The sequence below is a fragment of the Phyllobates terribilis genome, unplaced genomic scaffold (genome assembly GCF_046119375.1).
Source record: "Phyllobates terribilis strain yellow unplaced genomic scaffold, ASM4611937v1 Scaffold_9__5_contigs__length_417890890, whole genome shotgun sequence".
Classification (NCBI taxonomy): Eukaryota; Metazoa; Chordata; class Amphibia; order Anura; family Dendrobatidae; genus Phyllobates; species Phyllobates terribilis.
This window is the reverse complement of record NW_027362769.1, coordinates 287,416,138-287,437,343: the sequence shown is the minus strand read 5'-3', so window position 1 is coordinate 287,437,343 and position 21,206 is coordinate 287,416,138. Positions and strand designations below refer to the sequence as shown.

General features: G+C 45.7%; 1 protein-coding gene across 1 annotated transcript in view; it reads right to left on the bottom strand.

Moving 5' to 3' along the window:
- Nucleotides 1-21,206, bottom strand: part of DNAH7 (dynein axonemal heavy chain 7) — a 505,238-nt gene that overhangs the window by 434,787 nt on the left and 49,245 nt on the right. The window contains exon 7 of the mRNA XM_073647873.1: nucleotides 1,753-1,825. Within this exon, the coding sequence (XP_073503974.1) occupies nucleotides 1,753-1,825 (73 nt within the window). The remainder of the gene's footprint in view (nucleotides 1-1,752; nucleotides 1,826-21,206) is intronic.

The following is a 21,206-nucleotide window of genomic DNA, read 5'->3' as shown; positions in this document are numbered from 1 at the left end:
ACTAAACGCAAACCGGATGGAATAGCATGCCGCTGCAAGATGCTGTGGTAGCCATGCTGGTTCAGTATGCCTTCAATTTTGAATAAATCCCCAACAGTGTCACCAGAAAAGCACCCCCACACTATCACACCTCCTCCTCCATGCTTCATGGTGGAAACCAGGCATGTAGAGTCCATCCGTTCACCTTTTCTGCATCGCACAAAGACATGGTGGTTGGAGCCAAAGATCTCAAATTTGGACTCATCAGACCAAAGCACAGATTTCCATTGGTCTAATGTCCATTACTTGTGTTCTTTAGCCCATACAAGTCTCTTCTGCTTGTTGCCTGTCCTTAGCAGTGGTTTCCTAGCAGTTATTTTACCATGAAGGCCTGCTGCACAAAGTCTCCTCTTAACAGTTGTTGTAGAGACGTGTCTGCTGCTAGAACTCTGTGTGGCATTGACCTGGTCTCTAATCTGAGCTGCTGTTAAACTGCGATTTCTGAGGCTGGTGACTCAGATAAACTTATTTTCAGAAGCAGAGGTGACTCTTGGTCTTCCTTTCCTGGGGCGGTCCTCATGTGAGCCAGTTTCTTTGTAGCGCTTGATGGTTTTTGCAACTGCACTTGGGGACACATTCAAAGTTTTCCCAATTTTTCGGACTGACTGACCTTCATTTCTTAAAGTAATGATGGCCACTCGTTTTTCTTTACTTAGCTGCTTTTTTCTTGCCATAATACAAATTATAACAGTCTATTCCGTAGGACTATTAGCTGTGTATCCACCTGACTTCTGCACAACACAACTGATGGTCCCAACCCCATTTATAAGTCAAGAAATCCCACTTATTAAACCTGACAAGGAACACCTGTGAAGTGAAAACCATTTCCGGTGACTTCCTCTTAAAGCTCATCAAGAGAATGCCAAGAGTGTGCAAAGCAGTCATCAAAGCAAAAGGTGGCTACTTTGAAGAACCTAGAATATGACATATTTTCAGTTGTTTCATACTTTTTAGATTTCGACAGGTGTTGATTCATAGTTTTGATGTCTTCAGTGTGAATGTACAATATTCAAAGTCATGAAAATACAGAAAAATCTTTAAATGAGAAGGTGTGTCCAAACTTTTGGTCTGTACTGTACATACATATATATATTTTTTTTAAATATTGTCATTTGCACAATAGATAGTGTTTTATTAGGGGTGTATGTTTTTATTTAAATTATAATAGTCTAACCAGACAAAGCAGCGGTGGTGTGGCTGCAACTTGGGCAAAAATAAATGCAGCAAGAGAACGGCTCTTGAACTGAACAGCTCTTTTACTCATAAAACTGAATAGCCACTACATTCAACAAAATGTTGTGGATGAAACAGCAGTTTCCGGGCAAAATCAAGTGGCAATTCTGACTAATAACACTGATATGAATAAATAATGGTAACTAAACATCGTCAAAGCGCAACTTCTCCCAACGATCCATGAGCAGTTTGATAATGGACAATGCTTTTTCCAGTATGATGGAGACCATGTCACCATATAAAAGTCACAACTAAGTGTCTTGGTAAACAAAATATTGAAATTTTGGGTCTATGTCCAGGAAATCCCCAGATCTCAATCCCATTGAGAACCAAATAGCTGATGGACAAAAAAAACACGGAAATTGTGATAGACGCCAAGCACTGATTAGACAAAAATGGGCTGTCATCAGCCAGGATATAACCCAGAACCTGATATTCAGCTGCCAGCGGGAATTGTAAAAGTCTTGAAAAATGACTTACTCAACACGATGAGGTTCCAAAACTTGTTCTTTAATCTCATTTTTCTCTCTTGGATCTTTCAAAACAAAATCAACTAAAAGAAACACAGAATATATAAGTATGAAGGGCATGAGATTGTCAGTTATTTAAAATGTATGTTTTACATGTAAAATAATATTAATAGTTCTATTAAATGGGATTTTCAAACTTTTGTAAAATAGATTAAAACAGCACAAAGGCAAAGATAAGTATAGGCATATTTTTACCCTTTAAATGCCCCAACGCTCCAGCAGTTTCATAATCCCAATACCCTTCTTTTATATAGGATATACTAGCATGTCCTCTATCAGGTGCCCGTGTATGGAGCTGAGCTCTCAGCATACAAGGCAGATGATGCTGGTAGTGTTACATAGTCGGCATCTGCCTGTAAAAACAGTGACTGGAGCTACAGTGGTGGCCAAAAGTATTGGCACCCCTGCAATTCTGTCAGATAATACTCAGTTTCTTCCTGAAAATGATTGCAATCACAAATTCTTTGGTATTATTCTCTTCATTTAATTTGCTTGCAAGGAAAAAACACAAAAGAGAATGAAGCAAAAATCACATCATTGATCATTTCACACAAAACTCCAAAAAAGGGCCAGACAAAAGTATTGGCACCCTCAGCCTAATACTTGGTTGCACAACCTTTAGCCAAAATAACTGCGAACAACCGCTTCCGGTAACCATCAATGAGTTTCTTACAATGCTCTGCTGGAATTGTAGACCATTCTTCTTTGGCAAACTGCTCCAGGTCCCTGATATTTGAAGGGTGCCTTCTCCAAATTGCCATTTTGAGATCTCTCCACAGGTATTCTATGGGATTCAGGTCTGGACTCATTGCTGGCCACCTTAGAAGTCTCTAGTGCTTTCTCTCAAACCATTTTATAGTGCTTTTGGAAGTGTGTTTTGGGTCATTGTCCAGCTGGAAGACCCATGACCTCTGAGGGAGACCCAGCTTTATCACACTGGGCCCTACATTATGCTGCAAAATTTGTTGGTAGTCTTCAGACTTCATAATGCCATGCACACGGTCAAGCAGTCCAGTGCCAGAGGCAGCAAAGCAACCCCAAAACATCAGGGAACCTCCGCCATGTTTGATTGTAGGGACCGTGTTCTTTTCTTTGAATGCCTCTTTTTTTTTCCTGTACACTCTATGTTGATTCTTTTTCCCAAAAAGCTCTACTTTTGTCTCATCTGACCAAAGAACATTCTTCCAAAACATTTTAGGCTTTCTCAGGTAAGTTTTGGCAAACTCCAGCCTGGCTATTTTATGTCTTGGGGTAAGAAGTGGGGTCTTCCTGGGTATCCTACCATACAGTCCCTTTTCATTCAGACGCCGACGGATAGTACGGGTTGACACTGTTGTACCCTCGGACTGCAGGGCAGCTTGAACTTGTTTGGATGTTAGTCAAGGTTCTTTATCCACCATCCGCACAATCTTGCATTGAAATCTCTCAATTTTTATTTTCCGTCCACATCTAGGGAGGTTAGCCACAGTGCCATGGGCTTTAAACTTCTTGATGACACTGCGCACGGAAGACACAGGAACATTCAGGTCTTTGGAGATGGACTTGTAGCCTTGAGATTGCTCATGCTTCCTCACAATTTGGTTTCTCAAGTCCTCAGACAGTTCTTTGGTCTTCTTTCTTTTCTCCATGCTCAATGTGGTGCACAAAAGGACACAGGACAGAGGTTGAGTCAACTTTAATCCATGTTAACTGGCTGCAAGTGTGATTTAGTTATTGCCAACACCTGTTAGGTGCCACAGGTAAGTTACAGATGCTGTTAATTACACGAATTAGAGAAGCATCACATGATTTTTCAAACAGTGCCAATACTTTTGTCCACCCCCTTTTTTAGGTTTGGTGTGGAATTGTATCCAATTTGGCTTTAGGACAATTCTTTTTGTGTTTTTTCATTGAAGACAAATTAAATGAAGATAATAATACCAAAGAATTTGTGATTGCAATCATTTTCAGGAAGAAACTGAGTATTATCTGACAGAATTGCAGAGGTGCCAATACTTTTGGCCACCACTGTAGCTCCGATTGCTGTGGTTTAACCACCTAAATGCCACTGTCAATCTATGACACACGGAGCACACCAGCATCCTCTCGCTCCCAGCAACACAATCACAGGGAACCAATGTGTCACCATAGTAGTCCTAGTGCTGCTGAAGGCCCTCCTGTAATTGCCATATTGGATATCCATAGAAGAACCACAATTTCTCTATATACTGCAATGTACTGCAGTATATAATATAAGCGATCCAAGGATTAAAGCGACTAAAGGGTCAAAGGTTGAAGTCCGCAAAGGGGACAAAAAGATACAGTAAAAAATGTAAAAAAAAGTTTTTAATATAAATAAAAATATAGAAAAGTTTGAATCACTTCCTCTTTTCCCCCATTAAAAATTAAAAAAAAAGATAATTGGTATCACTGCGTCTGTAAAAGTCCGCTATCAAAACATAAAATTAATTAACCAGATCAATAAACACTGTAAAGAGAAAAAAATTGAAACACCCAAATTTGGTTTTGGGCAAGTCTGCCAAAAAATGTAATAAACTATCAAAATGTCATATGTAGCTCAAATAGGCACCAATAAAAATGTCAGCTCAACACTCGAAAAGCAAGCAAGCAAGCCATTGATGTAAATATGAAAACAATATGGGTCTCAAAAAATAGCAGCAAAAAAACAATAAATTATTAAAAAATGTACAATTTTTTTTTTTACCACTTAAATGGAATCTGTCACCAGTTTTTGCCACTTAATCTGCAAGCAGCATAACATAGAGACAGGAACCCTGATTACAGCGATGTATCACATACTGTGCTGCTTGCTGTAGTTTTGATAAAATCACTATTTTATCAGCAGGAGATTATTACATGACTACTTGGCCTGCTATTATGTAGTCGTCCATATTCATGAGCTCTGTATAACACTGCCCCCAGCACTGATTGGCAGCTTTCTGCCTATGCACAGTGTACATTGAAAGCTGTCACAGGGGTGTGGGCAGAGTTATACAGAGCTCAGCATTCAGAGAACTGCTAGATCTGCAGCAGATAAAACACTAATTTTAACAAAACTGCAGCACCAGCCCAAAAATTGATACATCGCTGGAATCAGTGTCTGCCCCTACATAATGCAGCTCTCTGATTGGATCTGGCGACATATTCTCTTTAACCCTTTTTTGACATGGGGCTTATCCATATGTACCTGTGGCCTGGTACTTATTGACCAGGGACATATGGATACTTCCAGGCGATTTCGAGTGCACAGAGGCTGTGCGCGTGCGATCGCCGTCAGGTGTCAGCTGATTCTGACAGCTGACACCCGGCACTCAGTGCCAGGAGTGGTGCCCGCACCGCTCCCGGTGTTTTAACCCCCTAAATGCTGTGATCGCTGCGACTGCAGCATTTAGTGAGCGAGGAGAGGGACAGAAGCCCCTCCGCTGTTGGATCAGAGGCCCCGCGACGACATGGCTGGGGGCCCAATCTTTGCTATAGTGACCCGATCTCATCATGATGACATTCGGTTCACCAGGCACTAGTAAGTTAGTTAGATCATGCGCAGTGCATGGTCAAACTAACTTGTAAAAAATAATCCTGCTGGCGCACCCGTGGATGTTATGTGGATCCTCGTGATTTTAAAAGGAACAACCTTGTAACCCACTTTTTCTTTAAAATATTAAAATGTTTTTATTTTCTTAAAAAATAATAATTAAGAACACGATATCATGATAAATATATCACATACACAGGATAACTTAATATACAAGTCGCACAACGCATTTCTGCTTAAAAAAGCCTTCAACAGGTGCATAAAGAGTGTATCTCTCAAACTTTTTATACTCAAATGTTGCTGAAGGGAGGTAGGCTACTTCCCCAAGCTGGGATCACATTACTCATTCTAATCAGCTGTTGCCGTTCACAACACCACACTAATAATTTGAAAAAAATGGTAAAACAGATGTTTTCACAATAATACAACATATATTCAACACAGAAATCAATTTCTATAAAACCTGGGGATAACCATCTATCAGATGCCTCTCAGATAGAGTATATTGCTTTACAATAGTTAAAGAAGTTGTCCAGTATTTTATATTACCCCCCAATGTATCCCCTGGGGGCCCCTAAGGATTTTTGTAATTAGCTTATGTTGCAGATACTGCCTGTGAGCGGCGCTATCTTTGGCTGCTCACAGGCATCAAGTGACCCCACGCTGACGTCCCGTCTACTGAGGCGTGACTCAGCGCTGGGGTCCCCGCGGTGGCTGCTGGGTTGTGGGTGGGATTACCCTCCGCGTCAAACCCGGCATCCACCGCGCGCTTTCCCAATGAATGGAGAGAGGCAGAGCGCGTGGTGGATGCCGGGTGTGACGCGGGGGGGTAACCCGGCCCACAACCCAGCAGCCACTGGTGGAACGCAGAAGACAGAGACCCCTGGCAGCTGCCAGCACTTGTCGTGACGTCAGCGGATGTCAGAGCCAGCTGCAGCGCGGGGGTCACGTGATGCCTGTGAGCAGGGGTGGATTAAGAGTAGCAAGGGCCCCGGGCAGTTTGGAAGGCGCAGTTTGGAAGGCAGGGGGCCAGACGTAGCCACACGCACACACACCTGATGTATAACGTGACATGTCACATGATCCCCTTTGATAGATCATGTGATAGTTCACGTGAAATTAATTTGGCACAATATTAATATATTAATTATAATATTTTTTTTTTCATTAATTGTATGACTTTATATTGAGCACAATTAAGTATGCTGACATCCCCTATATACAGTATGAGAGCCTACATACAATATGAGTTGCCACAATCCTCCTAAACACAGCAGGAGGCCGCACGTAGCCATCTATACACAGCAGGAGGCCGCTCGTAGCCATCTATATACAGCGGGAGGCCGCACGTAGCGATCTATACACAGCGGGAGGCCACACATAGCCATCTATACACAGCGGAAAGCCGCACGTAGCCATCTATACATAGCGGGAGGTCGCAAGGTGCCATCTATACAGTGCAGGGGGCCAGACGTAGCCATCTATACACAGCAGGGGGCCGGACGTAGCCATCTATATACAGCAGGGGGCTGGACCTCCCGCTGTGTATAGATGGCTAAGTGCGGCCTCCCGCTGTATATAGATCGCTACGTGCGGCCTCCTGCTGTGTATAGATGGCAACGTGCGGCCTCCCGCTGTGTATAGATGTCTACGTGCGGCCTCCCGCTGTGTATAGATGTCTACGTGCGGCCTCCCGCACGTAGACATAACGTACTGGTCACTACAACGTACTGGTCACTACAATGGCAGTTTGCAATTTTCACTCAGCAACATCCGCAGCTGCTTGTTTCTGGAAAAATCCTCATCACACCAGTAGATAAATTCCCAAAGGGGTATAATTTCCAAAGTGGGGTCACTTGAGGGGGGATTCTGCTCTTCTAATACTTAGAGTCTCTATATATGGAGTCCGCAAACTATTTTAGGAAAATCTGCGCTCCAGGAGGCAAATAGCGCTCATTCTCTCCGGAGTCTCTCCGTGTGGCTAAGCAGTACTGCATAGCCACATATGGGGTATTTCTACATTTAGCAGAAATTGTGTGACAAATTTTGGTGCCATTTTTACCCATTTCCCAGTTTGAAAATGTAAAATCTGGGGCTAAAACAAAACTTTGGTAGTAAAAATGTAATTATTCTTTCTTTACCGCATGCCCAAACAGTAGTTTTTCCCCACATATGGGGTATCTGCGTGCTCAGGAAAACTTTCACAACAAATTTTGTTTTCCAGTACGTCCCCATGACAGCACCAAAGGAGGAGTAATCCCATATCCTGTGTAGGGACAGGAAGCAAAAGAGGTTAAAAGCCCTCCCACCCCAACCCCCTCAGTGTTTTTCCTGTCCTTACACAGGACAGGGAGTACAGGAGGAGCGCTGGTGCAGGAGCACTGGTGCGAAGGGGATAGGGGGGGGGTCGCGGCTCTCTCTTTCCCGCCGTCAAGTGGGTCCTGGGCCGACACTCCCTGTCGGGAGTCCCTCAGCCCTCCGGTGCGCTGAAGCCTCCGGGTGCCGCTTCCCCATCGCCGGGGCTCTCGGCGTCCTGCTCTGGGTGGGTCCGGCTTCTCCTGGCTCCAGGACCACCCAGCGTCGAAACCAGAAGTTCGGGATGACGACTTCCGGTGGCGGTCGCGCGGGAAATTCAAACCGCGGTTCAACCAGACGCCAGGGAGCAGGGAAAAGAATGACAGGACGACCAGGTAAGGTATAAGAAGGGGGGCTGGGGAGCATCAAAGGCAGGCTTACAGCTTGGGCAACCCTGACAGCAAAATGGCAGAAATGTCTCACCCTGATACCCTCCCTAGATCGCGCCACAGTCATGTAAGTGTACCATTACCTTTTTTATATGGTTAATGGAGCTTACTCTTACCAGGCCCTCTATATTTTTTATAGGATATATCTGGGCAATTACCACCTCCTTCTGAGAAAAAGAAGGATACAGGGAAAAAGGCCACAGTAAAATCTAAGAGGTGCCTGGATTGTAACATCAGACTTCCCGACTCATATACAAAGTGTCTATGTGCTTAATGTAGAGGCTCCATGCTAAAGGAGGAGCACGGGGCTTTTTTAAACGAGATGCGTAGTATAATCAAAGAAGAAGTTCAGGCTTCTATTATGTCTCTGCAGCTCCCAGGTTCAGGAGTCCAGGATGTCCAGGAACCCAAAAGACCCAGAGAAGACATAGCACCATTTTCTGAGGGTGAAATAAACCCATCTGGCGACTCTGTCAGTGAGACTATTAGTCCACCTCAGGGCGGGGAACGGAAAAGATATATGTTCCACTCAGATGGTATGGATATTCTTCTACGAGCAGTCCGAAACACGGTGCAGGTAGAAGAAACGGAGAAGAGCAGTAACATTCAGGATGAGATGTTTGGTGGTCTTAGAACCCAGAGATCCATGGTTTTTCCTGTTAATGCTCATGTGAAGGACATGATACTAGAGGAATGGGAGGATGCGGAGAAGAGACTCTCTATACCACGAGACTTCCGCGCCCGACTATCTTTTGACCCAGAGGAAACCAATGTGTGGGACACTATTCCTAAAATTGACGTCCCGGTGGCTAAGGTGGTCAAGAAAACTTCTGTCCCCTTTGAAGACTCGTCAGGACTTAAAGATCCTATGGATAGGAAGGAGGATGGACTTTTGAAAAAAGCCTGGGAAGCTTCCGTGGCAATTATTAAATCTAATGTCACTGCTACATATATTGCCAGATCCATGAGAGTCTGGCTAGAAGAGCTAGAGAGTAACCTGCGGGATGGCACTCCGAGGGAATCTCTCCTTCAATCATTGCCCCTATTAAAAATGGCAACAAATTTTATGGCCGACGCTTCAGCGGAATCGGTCAGATTTGCGGCCAGAAATAATGCGCTTTCCAACTCAGCCTGTAGAGCTGTTTGGTTAAAAACATGGTCTGGAGATACAGCTTCTAAGAACAACCTGTGCTCCATTCCATTTTCAGGGCTCAGAGTATTCGGACCTGTACTAGATGACATTCTAGAAAAAGCGTCTGATAAAAAGAAGGGCTTCCCTGAGGAAAAAAAGAAGGAACAGCCCTTTCGTAAACCTTTTCCCTCCCGTAAATATAACACGCAGAAAAAAGGGGGGTCCACAAGCTGGTGTTTTAATAAGGGGAACAAAGATAAAAAATTCCAGCCCAGTACTAGCTCCCGTCCAAAACGACAATGACTATGTCAGAGTATGAGGGCGATTAAAGTTTTTCAGAAACAGTTGGCATCGGATAAATCAAAATCCCTGGATACTAACAACTATAGCGCAGGGTTACAGGCTAGAATTTTCTCAAAATCCCCTTCAAAAATTCCACCTGACGAGATGTTCCTCTACCTCTCTTTCCCGTCTGCGGGCAGACATAGAGAAGCTGCTACATCAGAGGGTTATTGTACCAGTTCCAGAACACGAACAACATCGGGGCCATTAGTCCTCTCTGTTTTCAATAAAGAAACCGACAGGGGAGTTTCGTACAACCTGAAACCCCTAAACCGATGGGTCCGCTACAAAAAAATCCTCATGGAATCAGTAAGATCAGCCATCCCTCTAATAGAAAAATGTGCACCCTGGATTTATGCCGGATAGATCGACGGCCATTAACTTGAGGCGACTATTCTTTAATATGCAATTGGCCGCTGATAATGCTGGGCATAGAGTGGTGGTCTCATTAGACACACAGAAAGCCTTTGATAGTGTGGAGTGGAGTTATCTCTGGCGTGTTCTCCAGTTGATGGGAATTGGTCCGTTTTTTTTGGCGTGGATAAAATTATTATATACACGCCCAGTGGCCAGGTTGAGAGTAAATGGGGAGCGGTCAGATAAATTTGATATGACTAGAGGAACCAGACAGGGCTGCCCCCTCTCCCCGCTGTTATTTGCCCTGGCCATAGAGCCGTTGGCTGCTGTACTGAGACAGTCAGGCGTGGTGAGGGGATTCCGGTATGGTGTGGCGGAGGAGAAGATAGCGTTGTACGCAGATGATATTTTATTATTCTTACAGGACCCTCAGATGTCATTACATGGAGCAATAGCTATTATCAATAGATTTGGTTTATTATCTGGGTTACAAATTAACTGCGATAAATCTTATATTATGGAAATAGATACCCTGGATAGTTTAGATGTTAAACAGGTGGAGCGTACGCAACTCAAATTGGTACGAGAATTTAAGTATCTTGGAATTATAATAACATTACCAGTAAAGGAGTACCTTCAGTTGAATGTATACCCGATACTGGGGAAATTAAAGGATAAAGCATCTACATGGAGCAAAATGCGCCTCTCGGTGGTGGGACGCACCAATCTTCTTAAAATGGTGCTGATGCCCAAATTGTTGTACGTTTTACATAACTCCCCTGTGTGGATTCCTCAGCCGGTGTTCCAGCGCATTAATGCAATATTTAGAGATCTGGTCTGGGGTGGAGGGCAGCCTAGGATTAAGCTGGAGATTCTCCAGAGGCTGAAACAGGAGGGGGGTCTCGCCCTACCAAACCCATGGGTATACTTTTTGGCAGCACAGTCCCAACATATTAGAGGGTGGGCGCAGAGGGCAGTGAAGGGGACTATTCAGGCGGTTCTGGAACTTCATCTTAAAAAGAGTCCGTTGGTAGTGGGTCTAGAAACGGGATTTTTTGGGAAGATGGGTAAGTCATACCCGACCTGTGGCCTAGTCCATAAATTGTGGACGAGGGTGAAGAAGATTAGAGGCATAGTGGGGCTGACAATGTATACTCCTATTTGGGATAATGAAAACCTATGCGAATTTTACAAAATAAGAGAGCTGAGAAGCTGGGTGGCAAAGGGTATACAATACATCTACCAACTGATGGATAATCAAAACATCAAAACCCTAGAGACGCTGAAAGAGGAATTTCACTTATCGGACGGACACAGCTATCAGTATACACAGGTTAAACATGCGTTTATCAAACAACGGAAAATGAGGAACCTATCTGTTCAAAGGGATATCGTCATTGATTATATTTGTATGGGGGGATGTACAACAGGAGTCATATCTACGGTGTATGCTGATCAGCTTCACACCTTTCTACTGAATTATCCTGTTTTGGCTAAGGGAAAGTGGGAAGCAGATGTTGGTACCATTGAGGATGACAAAGGGGAATCCATATTAGAATATATCCCCAAGTTGTCTCTAAGTGAACCTGCCAGAATGTCCCAACTACTTCTTATTCACAGAGCGTATAGGTCGCCCGATTTTTTGTTCAGAATAGGGGTACAAGAGACCTCGGATTGCCTGAGATGTGGGTCAGAAGCTGCCGGTATACTACATGTTATGTGGAGTTGCCCAAAACTTGCAAGCCATTGGTCTGAAGTAGCTGCCCTAATTGAAGGGCGTTATCACTGTATAATTCCTAGAAATCCAATAGTTTGCTTGTTGGGATATGTGGAGGAACTTGTGGGGAATGATGTTGCAAAATTGCCAATTGCCAGACTCTTATACGCAGCTAGAAAGGTAATAGCTAGGTATTGGGTGCGAATAGAACCTCCCTCTAGACAAGAGTATATAAGGCAGGTGGATTATGTGGTACGGATGGAGGATAAAAATCTATTTCAAAAGGAAAAATGCCAAACTCCGTGACAACCTATGGGCACCATGGAAGGTGTGATTAATGCTATTGGAGGGAAGATTCCGGTGAATACACTACAAAATACATTGAAATGGTTATAGGATGTTTTGTGTGATATTGGATCATATCTTATATAACGATGAGGGATTATTGCTGTCCGTTAAAGGGGAGGGGGGTTGAGGGTGGGGTTTTTGTTGCTAATAAGAAAATGGAAAATTGTTATGCTGAAGTTGTATTTAATTTTTTTTCTTTAAATGAATAAAAATGTATCTGATTTAAAAAAAATGTGCACCCTGGACCTCAGGGATGCATACTACCACCTGCTAATACATTCCTCAAGTCAGCAATATCTGAGGTTTGCGCTACCATCAGGCAGTCAGATTCTACACTACCAGTTCTGATGTCTTCCCTTTGGCCTGTCATCTGCTCCCAGAATCTTTACAAAGATCATGGCGGAGCTGGTGGCCTATACCCGATTCAGGGATATTACCATCATTCCATACTTGGATGACTTCCTGCTAGTGGCAGGATCTCCTCTAGGTATGACGCAACATCTGGAATTTGTCCTACGGACATTAACCAGCCTGGGTTTGATTGTGAACAAAGAAAAATCCAATCTTGCCCCAAGTACATTACACATCTTCCTGGGAGTCCATCTCGACTCCCGAATACGAATGTCTTGTCTCCCGGAAGACAAGATGCTCTCAATTCCACAAAGGATTCGTTCTTTTGCAAGAGAGAAGGAACCTTGAATCTGGAAGGTTATGAGTATTTTGGGAATCATGATGTCATGCATTACCTGCGTCAGATGGAGCCAATTCCATTCCAGGCCTCTACAGAAATGCATCCTGGAAGTGACAGACGGACATCAGAATTACCTAGACAGGAAGATGTCTTTGTCCAGAGACACCCAGGACTCTACACTGGTGGCTCGACCAGAAGACTCTACAGAAGTGAGTGCAGTGGATTCTGGAACCTTGTCTTTTAGTGACCACGGACGCAAGTCTCTCAAGATGGGGAGCTCGAGTGGGAGATTCTTATCTCCAAGGAACATGGTCCACAGAGATTCAGAGCCGATCATCGAATTTTCGGGAACTACAGGCAATTTGGGAAGCCCTACAGAGAAGCCGGGCGGACTTAAAAGACAGACATGTAAAAATTTTGTCAGACAACATCACGCCAGTCTCCTTCATCAGACATCAGGGCGGACCAAGACATCCACTTCTCCAGTCCCTGGCCAACAGGATATTCTTAGGTATAGAGAAGATAGTGAGCTCTATTTCAGCAGTTCACCTTCGGGGATCCGACAATCAGGAGGCAGATTACCTCAGCAGGTGTCAGATGAAGGCTTCAGAATGGGAACTGAAGGAAGAGGTGTTCCAGCAATTAACTCGCAGATGGGGTCAGCCGCACCTAGACCTTTTTGCATCCAGAACAAATGCAAAGATGACATCTTTCTTCTCTCTCGACCCAGGAGATCATCCTCTGGCAGTGGAGGCACTCCCACAATATTGGGGAGAGGGCCTAACATATGCCTTCCCACCTGCTCCTCTAATTCCGAGAATGCTGCGGAAAATTCAGGAAGATCGGGCGACAGTCATAGCAATTGTCCCGTTCTGGCCAAGGAGAAGTTGGTTCTCCCTTCTACCATTGGAAGACCCAATCATTTTACCATTTCAGGAAGATCTTCTGACGCAAGGTCCACTGTTGCATCAGAATCTTCAACAGCTCCAGCTCTCAGCTTGGCTTCTGAAGGGGAGATCCTGAAGAACAGGGGCTTATCCGCCAGAGTGATCCAGACTATGCAGGCTAGTAGAAAACCTGTAACCCAGGCCATATATAAAAAAGTCTGGAGGACCTTTTGTCATTTCCACAGGACGGTAGATACCTCTCAGCCAGACATCCCTGCGATCCTTGATTTCTTGCAGGCGGGATTTGACGCAGGTCTTAGACCAAGTACCTTGAAGGTGCAGATTGCGGCACTAGGTGCTTTCTTCAACACATCATTGTCCTCGCATCCCTGGATAATCAGGTTTGTCAAGGCAATCCAGAGACTTAGGCCTACACAGAGAATTTCTTCCCCTCCGTGGGATCTGAATCTTGTCCTGAGAGTCCTTTGCAAACCTGCCTTCGGCCCGGTTAATGAATTAGAAATAAATAACTTAACTCTGAAAACAGTCTTCTTGGTGGCAATCACCACGGCTAAAAGGTTGGGTGAAATCCAGGCTCTATCGGTTGTCGAGCTATGTATGCAGATTCGGGATGATTGCATCATTCTCAAACTGGATCCAAGTTTCTCCCTGAAGGTGGTGTCATCGATGACCTTAAACCAAGAAGTGGTTCTTCCATCATTCTGCGAAAATCCTAGGAATCAGAGGGAGGAAGAGTTCCACCAGCTTGATGTCCGCAGAGCAGTGTTGGCCTATTTGGAAGCCACTCGGAACTGGAGATTAGATTCTAATCTTTTTACACAGTTTGGGGGAAAAAATAGAGGCAGGAAAGCTTCAAATGTTATAAACTTCCATCAAGCACCTGGGGGTTCAAGGTGCTCACCACACATCTAGATAAGTTCCCTGAGGGGTCTAGTTAGGCACATCAGGGGCTCTCCAAACGCAACATGGTGCCCCTCGAAGTCACTTCAAATGTGATGTGGCCCCTAAAAAAATTGTTTTGCAAATTTTGTCAGGAAAATTAGAAATCGCTGGTCAACTTTTAACCCTTAACTTCCTAACAAAAAAAAATGGCTTCAAAAATTGTGCTCGTGTAAAGTAGACATGTGGGAAATGTTATTTATTAAAGGGTTTGTGCGGTACTTTAGATTACCCCCCATGTAGTCTCCCTCCAAGTCCCTAAGACATTTTGTAAATACCTTCTCTGTTGATGAAAATGCATGTGAGCGGCGCTATCGGTGGCCGCTCACAGGCATCACGTGACTCAGCGCTGGGGTCCCCGGGGTGGCTGCTGGGTTGTGGGTGGGGTTATATAAATATATATATATATATATATATATATATGTAATTACGATTCAAGAAAACAAACCCCACCTGTAATCTCATTTATTCCGGGGCCTCGTTACATCCCCGCACTCAAGTAACTGCATTCTAGCGACTTCTATAAGGAGCCGTCTAGATTGGAGATGATTATTTGAGGACCTCATTTTAGCCTCCACTGTAGGCGGCTCACTAGTGAGATGAGTAGAACGGAGGTGATTTTTTGAGAATCTGGCCGTAGCCTCCACTCTAGACGGTTCAGTACCAAGGTGACTAGAATGGAGTTGCTGGAGTGAGGTTCTCAAAAAATCAACTACAAACTAAGATTGGGCGGAGATTTGCGGGGATGGTGGTGACAGTAATGGAGCGGCCGACAGAATCATCATAATTGACATCACAAAAGTGGCGTAACTTATAACAGCAGTGTTCTCCAGTGACCTTAGACATTCCTGTAATAATTTGTCACTTCTGTGTTGTACATTATTGCGACTGTCGGGGGCGCTCTTTTACGCCTCTCCCCGCGGAGCTCCGCCCACTCTTCACAATGGCGGTGCTGCGGACAGGACTGTGGACAAATGGCAAGAGTCACATTCTGGCAAAACTAAACAATCAGCGATAAGAGGAATTTTTTATATTACATAAAGCGACAATAAAAATGTAAGTTTCATTAATCAGAAAAAAAAAAAGAATTTTGCCCAAATCCATAAAATATATAACAGTGTAAAAATACATAAATTATATGACAGTGTAAAAAGACGTAGTTACTTACCGGTAACAGGATTTCTCAGAGCCCATGACGGCACCACGGAGAGAGGGGATCCGCCCTTCAAGGACAGGAAACCTACAGATAAAAGGGCGGTACCTCTCTCCCACATCAGTTGTTTACAGAGCATGAGAGAACCACCAGGTTAGTAACACAAAATTTAACATTTTAAGAACTTATCAGAAACACGTGAAGGGAGGGAATGTACAGGTGCCGTCATGGGCTCTGAGAAATCCCGTTACCGGAAGTAACTACGTCTTTCTCCTTCCCCCATGACAGGACCACGGAGAGAATTACAGAGAAGTGACTTATTAGGGGGACCACAGCTTCCAGAACCCTTCTCCCGAAAGTAAGGTCTGAAGAAGAGGTTAAGTCTAGCCGGTAGTGATTGAAGAAGGTAGAAGGGGGAAGACCATGTTGACGCTCTACAGATCAGCTCTATTGTGGCACCGGCCTTCTCCGCCCAGGAGGCTGCTACCACTGTTGTTGAGTGGACCTTCAGTTTCTCCGGGGCAGCTTCCCCGCGTGAGGAGTACGATAGTGTGATGGCTTCCCTTATCCATCTGGCCAGCGTGCTTTTAGAAGCTTTTTTCCCTTTACGAGGACCCTGAAAGCAAACAAAAAGAGAACTATCCTCCCTACACACTTGTGTTGCCTCTAGGTAACGAATTAGGCACCTCCTGACGTCTAGCATATGCAAGTCTCTCTCTTTCTTGTTCCTAGGATTGGGGCGAAAAGAAGGGAGGGTGATTTCCTGAGACCTGTGGAATCTTGATGCCACTTTTGGCAGGAAGACAGGGTCAGTTCTCAGAGCAACCCTATCCTCCAAGATTTGTATGAAGGGAGGGCCTGCAGATAGGGCCTGAATATCACTAACCCTACGTGCAGATGTGAGAGCTACTAGAAGCGCTGTCTTGAGGGATAGAATTTTTAGGGATGCTCCTGACCGAGGTTCAAAAGGGCCTTTGTTAAAGCTGAAAGGACCAAGATTAAATCCCAAGGGGCAGTATTCCGAGAGTGGATGGGTCGGGATCTGGATGATGCTTTAATGAACCTAGATACCCATCTATCCCTGGCCAGATCGAAGTTGTAAAGGGCTTCCAGCGCCGCAACTTGGACTTTTAAGGTACTTGTGGCCAGGTCCTGTTCCAAACCCCTCTGTCAGAATTCTAGGACAGCTGTTAATGGAACCTCCCCTCCTAGCCTGGAACCTGAAACTGAAAGGAACTTCCTCCAAGTGTTCCCGTAAAGTTTGGTGGTCATGGGTTTCCTACTTTGAAGTAGTGTGGTGATGAGATTTGGGGAAAAACCTTTGTCCTTCAGAAGAGCCCTCTGAAATTCCAGGCTGTCAAGTGTAAGTTTGATGCCTTGATTTTCCTCAGAACAGCTGGAATCAGGGAGGTCGGAGGAAACGTGTAAGCTAGAGGGTGACTCTATGGGATCATAAAGGCATCTAAAGCTATGGAGTCCCTTTGGGGTCTAGAGAGCAGAAAGAGTGTGTTTTCTTGTTCCGACTGTTGGCGAACAGGTCTACGGAAGGACCTCCCCACATTTGTACAATCTGATGTAAAACTGACTGATTTAACTCCCATTCGCCCTGCTTTAGATGTCCAACTCAGGAAGTCTGCCGTGCGATTTTCTATCCTTTTATGTGTAGGTCTGATAGGGATTGCAAGTTTTCCTTGGCTAAATGAAAGATGACCTCTATCGCCTGCATCAGAGAATGGGATCGGGTACCCCCCTGGTGGTTCAGGTACGCTACTACTACACGGTTGTCCAAGAACACCCTCACGTGGTAGCCTTGTAGTGTGTGTATGAATTCCCGGAGTGCCAACTCTACTGCTATAAGCTTCTTCATGTTTGAGGAAACTGGCTTCAGATGTTCTGTCCAGACCCCTTGAGCTACACGATTGTTGAGGTGAGCCCCCCAGTCCCCGGGGCTTGCGTCTGTGGTCAGGATTTGAGGTGTAAGAATTGTCCATGGAATACCCCGGGTTAGATTGTCTATCTTCCCCCCACCACTCTAGGGAAAGTGTGGTTTCTGCAGATAGCGTTAGCTGCCCTTCTAAATGCCCTTTTAGGGATTTTTCTGCCTTTAGGATTTCCCACTGCAGGGCCCTGGTGTGTATTTGGGCCCATTGGACGGCCGGGAAACATGCCGTCAGGGAGCCTAGAAGGGACATGGCTTTCCATAGGGACATAGACGGGTGGGTCCTTGCCCGCGATATTTGGTCTATGATTTTGTGAATTTTCCCTGTGGGGAGACGACACTCTTGTCTTTTTGAATCCAACACGATGCCTAGGTATTCCTGTATCTGGCATGGTTCTGTTTTGGATTTTTTCAGATTCAAAAGCCATCCTAAGTGTGTCAAGGAATCCATGACCTTTCCCAGATGGGTTTTGCAGTATAGGAAGGAACTGCCTATTACCAGAAAGTCGTCCAGGTATGGAACGACTAGGGTGTTCTGTTCCCTTAGATGTGCCATCACCTCTGCAATAACTTTGGTGAATACCCTTGGGGCTATGGTGATGCTGAATGGGAGGGCCGTATATTGATAGTGTTTGACCACTCCACGTATGGGAACTGCTACTCTGAGGAACTTCTGGTAATCTTTGTGTATTGGGACGTGATAATAGGCGTCTTTTAAATCCAGAACGGCCATGAAACAATCTGGAAACAGCATTTTTACTGATTATTTTATTGTCTCCATTTTGAAGGCTTCCACCTTCAAAAGCCTGTTCAGCTTTTTTAAATTTATAATCATCCTGTAAGTCCCATCTGTTTTTTTCCTTAGGAATAGGGGAGAGTAGAAGCCTTTGCCTTCCTCCCCCTTCGGGACCTCTTAAAGGACCGCTTTCTCTACCAGTCCCCGGATTTCTTGCTCTAAGGCCAGCTGCTCCTCGTTTGAGGACCTTTTGGGGGTTAAAACAAAGTTTGGCTGTGGAAATGAGAGGAACTGGAATTTCAGGCCTGATTGTATTAGGCTCAGAATCCATGAGCTGTTGGATATTGTTTCCCAGGCTGGGAGAAAATCTGATAGCCTTCCCCCCACCCGGGGCAAATTCTCATTGGGAGGGCTTTCTGCTATCATTGGGGGGCTTGTTAAATAGAAACCCTTTGGTTTTCCTTCTCTTGTCCTGCCACTTATCCTGCTCTTTAGGGGGCTTTCTGCGGATAAATCTTTTGCTCCGAAAAGGCTTCCTGTAAGCAGTGTAAGACAGGATAGGGAACCGCTTTTTATTGTCCCCCGCTTTCTCTAAGATGTCATCAAGGGTGGGCCCAAATAGAAATTTGCCCTCACAGGGGATGGAACACAATCTCGATTTTGTTTGTAGATCCCCGGGCCAACATTTAAGCCAGAAGGCTCGTCTGGCCGCGTTAGTGAGCCCTGTCACCCTAGCTTCTAATCTGGCGGAGTCCGCCGAGGCGTCAGCAAGGTAGGACGCTGCTCCTTTCATTACCGGGATGGTTTCTAGTATTGTGTCTCTAGATGTTTTCTGTCGCAGTTGCATTTCAAGCTGGTCTAACCAGACTGTTATGCACACGCCCGGGCTAAGCGGCGTGTGCGTGGGATTGGGATTGGTAGTGATTCCACTGGACCGTGCCGGAGAGTGAATGCCTGGAGGGGCGTGACTAAGTATTCACCCGATCCGACCAGGGTCGCACGACGGCATACGACGCCAGTGCACCAAGGAGGAACCGAGCAGAGGGACCAGGTGCTACTCCAGGACAGACCCCGGACACGGCTGTTGACCCACACAGGGGAATACAGGAACAGGCTGGTAGGCTGGCACACAGACTGGAGGGTATAGGCAGGCACGACTGGTATGCAGGCAGGCGGGTATGCAGGCAGGGGGGTAAAGGCAAGCACAGCTAGAGTGCAGACAGGGAGGCACTAGCAGGTAGGAACACAGGCGGGATAGGACCCAGTACACACCGGGACTCAGGAACAATACAGGCAGAGGGTTACAGGCAAGCACAGCTAGAGTGCCGACAAGGCTGAGCAGGGAGGACAGGGCTCTGTTCACACGGAACAGACAGGAAGGGAAAGACAGAGCCAGATACTCACACAGTACTTGCAGAGACAACAAGCAGGAGTTAGGTACGAGTTCAGTCTCTGCAGAAAAAGGAAGGGAACGGACATAGAGGCAAAACAGGTAAAGGACAGGAGAGAGTTCAGACTGGAACTGAGTGTACGGAGGAGACCGACACTGCAGAGGGATACAGGAGCGGGTCTGGGAATACGGCCCCCAGAGAGGCGGAACGAACAGGCAAGGAGCGTGTTCAGACAGGACAGACCAGACACAGGAGCGGGTCTAGGAAAACGGCCACTAGAAGGCGAGAGGAACAGGCTAGGAGCGAGTTCAGACAGGTCAGACAAGATACAGGAACGGGTCTAGGTAATCGGCCCCTAGAAGGCAGGAGGAACAGGCTAGGAGCGTGTTCAGACAGGACTGACAAGAGACACAGAAAGGACTCAGTTCAGACACGGGAACTAATACCGCAAAGCAGGAGACATACAGGGCTCAGTTCAGACACGGGAACTAATACCGCAAAGCAGGAGACATACAGGACACAGTTCAGACAGGCCTGGAACTACAGCCTCCAGGAAAGGCAGACAAGGAAACAAAGGACGGGACCTGGCACCTTCAGAGTGCAAGCACACACTGAAGGAAACACTTATGCTCAGGCAGGGATAGAAGGGAGCTGCTGAGCTATATACCAAGTGTCAGACAGCAATAGGCTGAGGACGCACAAGGGGTGTGACCCACAGCAGGTACAAAAAGCAGGAAGTGATCGGGCGCCGCCCTTAAGCAGCAGAGACAGACACAAACAGACAGCATGGAGGGAAGCCAGAGAGACACTCTGGACAGGAGATCAAGTGCGCTCTCTTGCACAGTGGGAGATGGACCACCATGCAAGGACGCCGCCAGGTATGTTACACAGACCATTAATGACCTGGCCGTACATGTGGCAGCTACCGCAGGTTTTAACCCCCCCCCAGCGGCTTCCCATAAACCCTTTAGGAAGGTGTCTGCTTTTTTATCCAAGGGGTCTTTTAAGATGCCCATGTCCTCAAATGGGAGGGAGAACTTCTTTGAGGCTTTGGCAATCACGACGTCCAGTTTTAGTGCTTTCTCCCAAAAGGAACGCGCAGGGTCATCGAACGGGTACTTTCTTTTTGGGGAAAGGAGGCCCTTCCTCTCCAGTCTTTTCCACTCTTTTTAATTAAAGAGTGAACTTGCTCATTAAGTGGAAAAGATCTCCTCCTTTTTTGTTCTAAACCGCTGAACATTACGTCCTGGATAGATCTCTTGGGCCGGGGATCTGCTAACCCCATTGTGGACCTGACGGCCTTAATGAGGCTATCTGGTTCCTCGATAGGGAAACAGCTCCGTCCTCCCCTATCTGTAGACGAGGAAGAGGATGATGAAGAAACGGACGTGTCCGAATCTCCGCCGTTCTCAGAGCTGCTAGACCCGGACTCGGGGGATATGTTTTTAGTTTTTTTTAAGTTCTTTACCCACCCG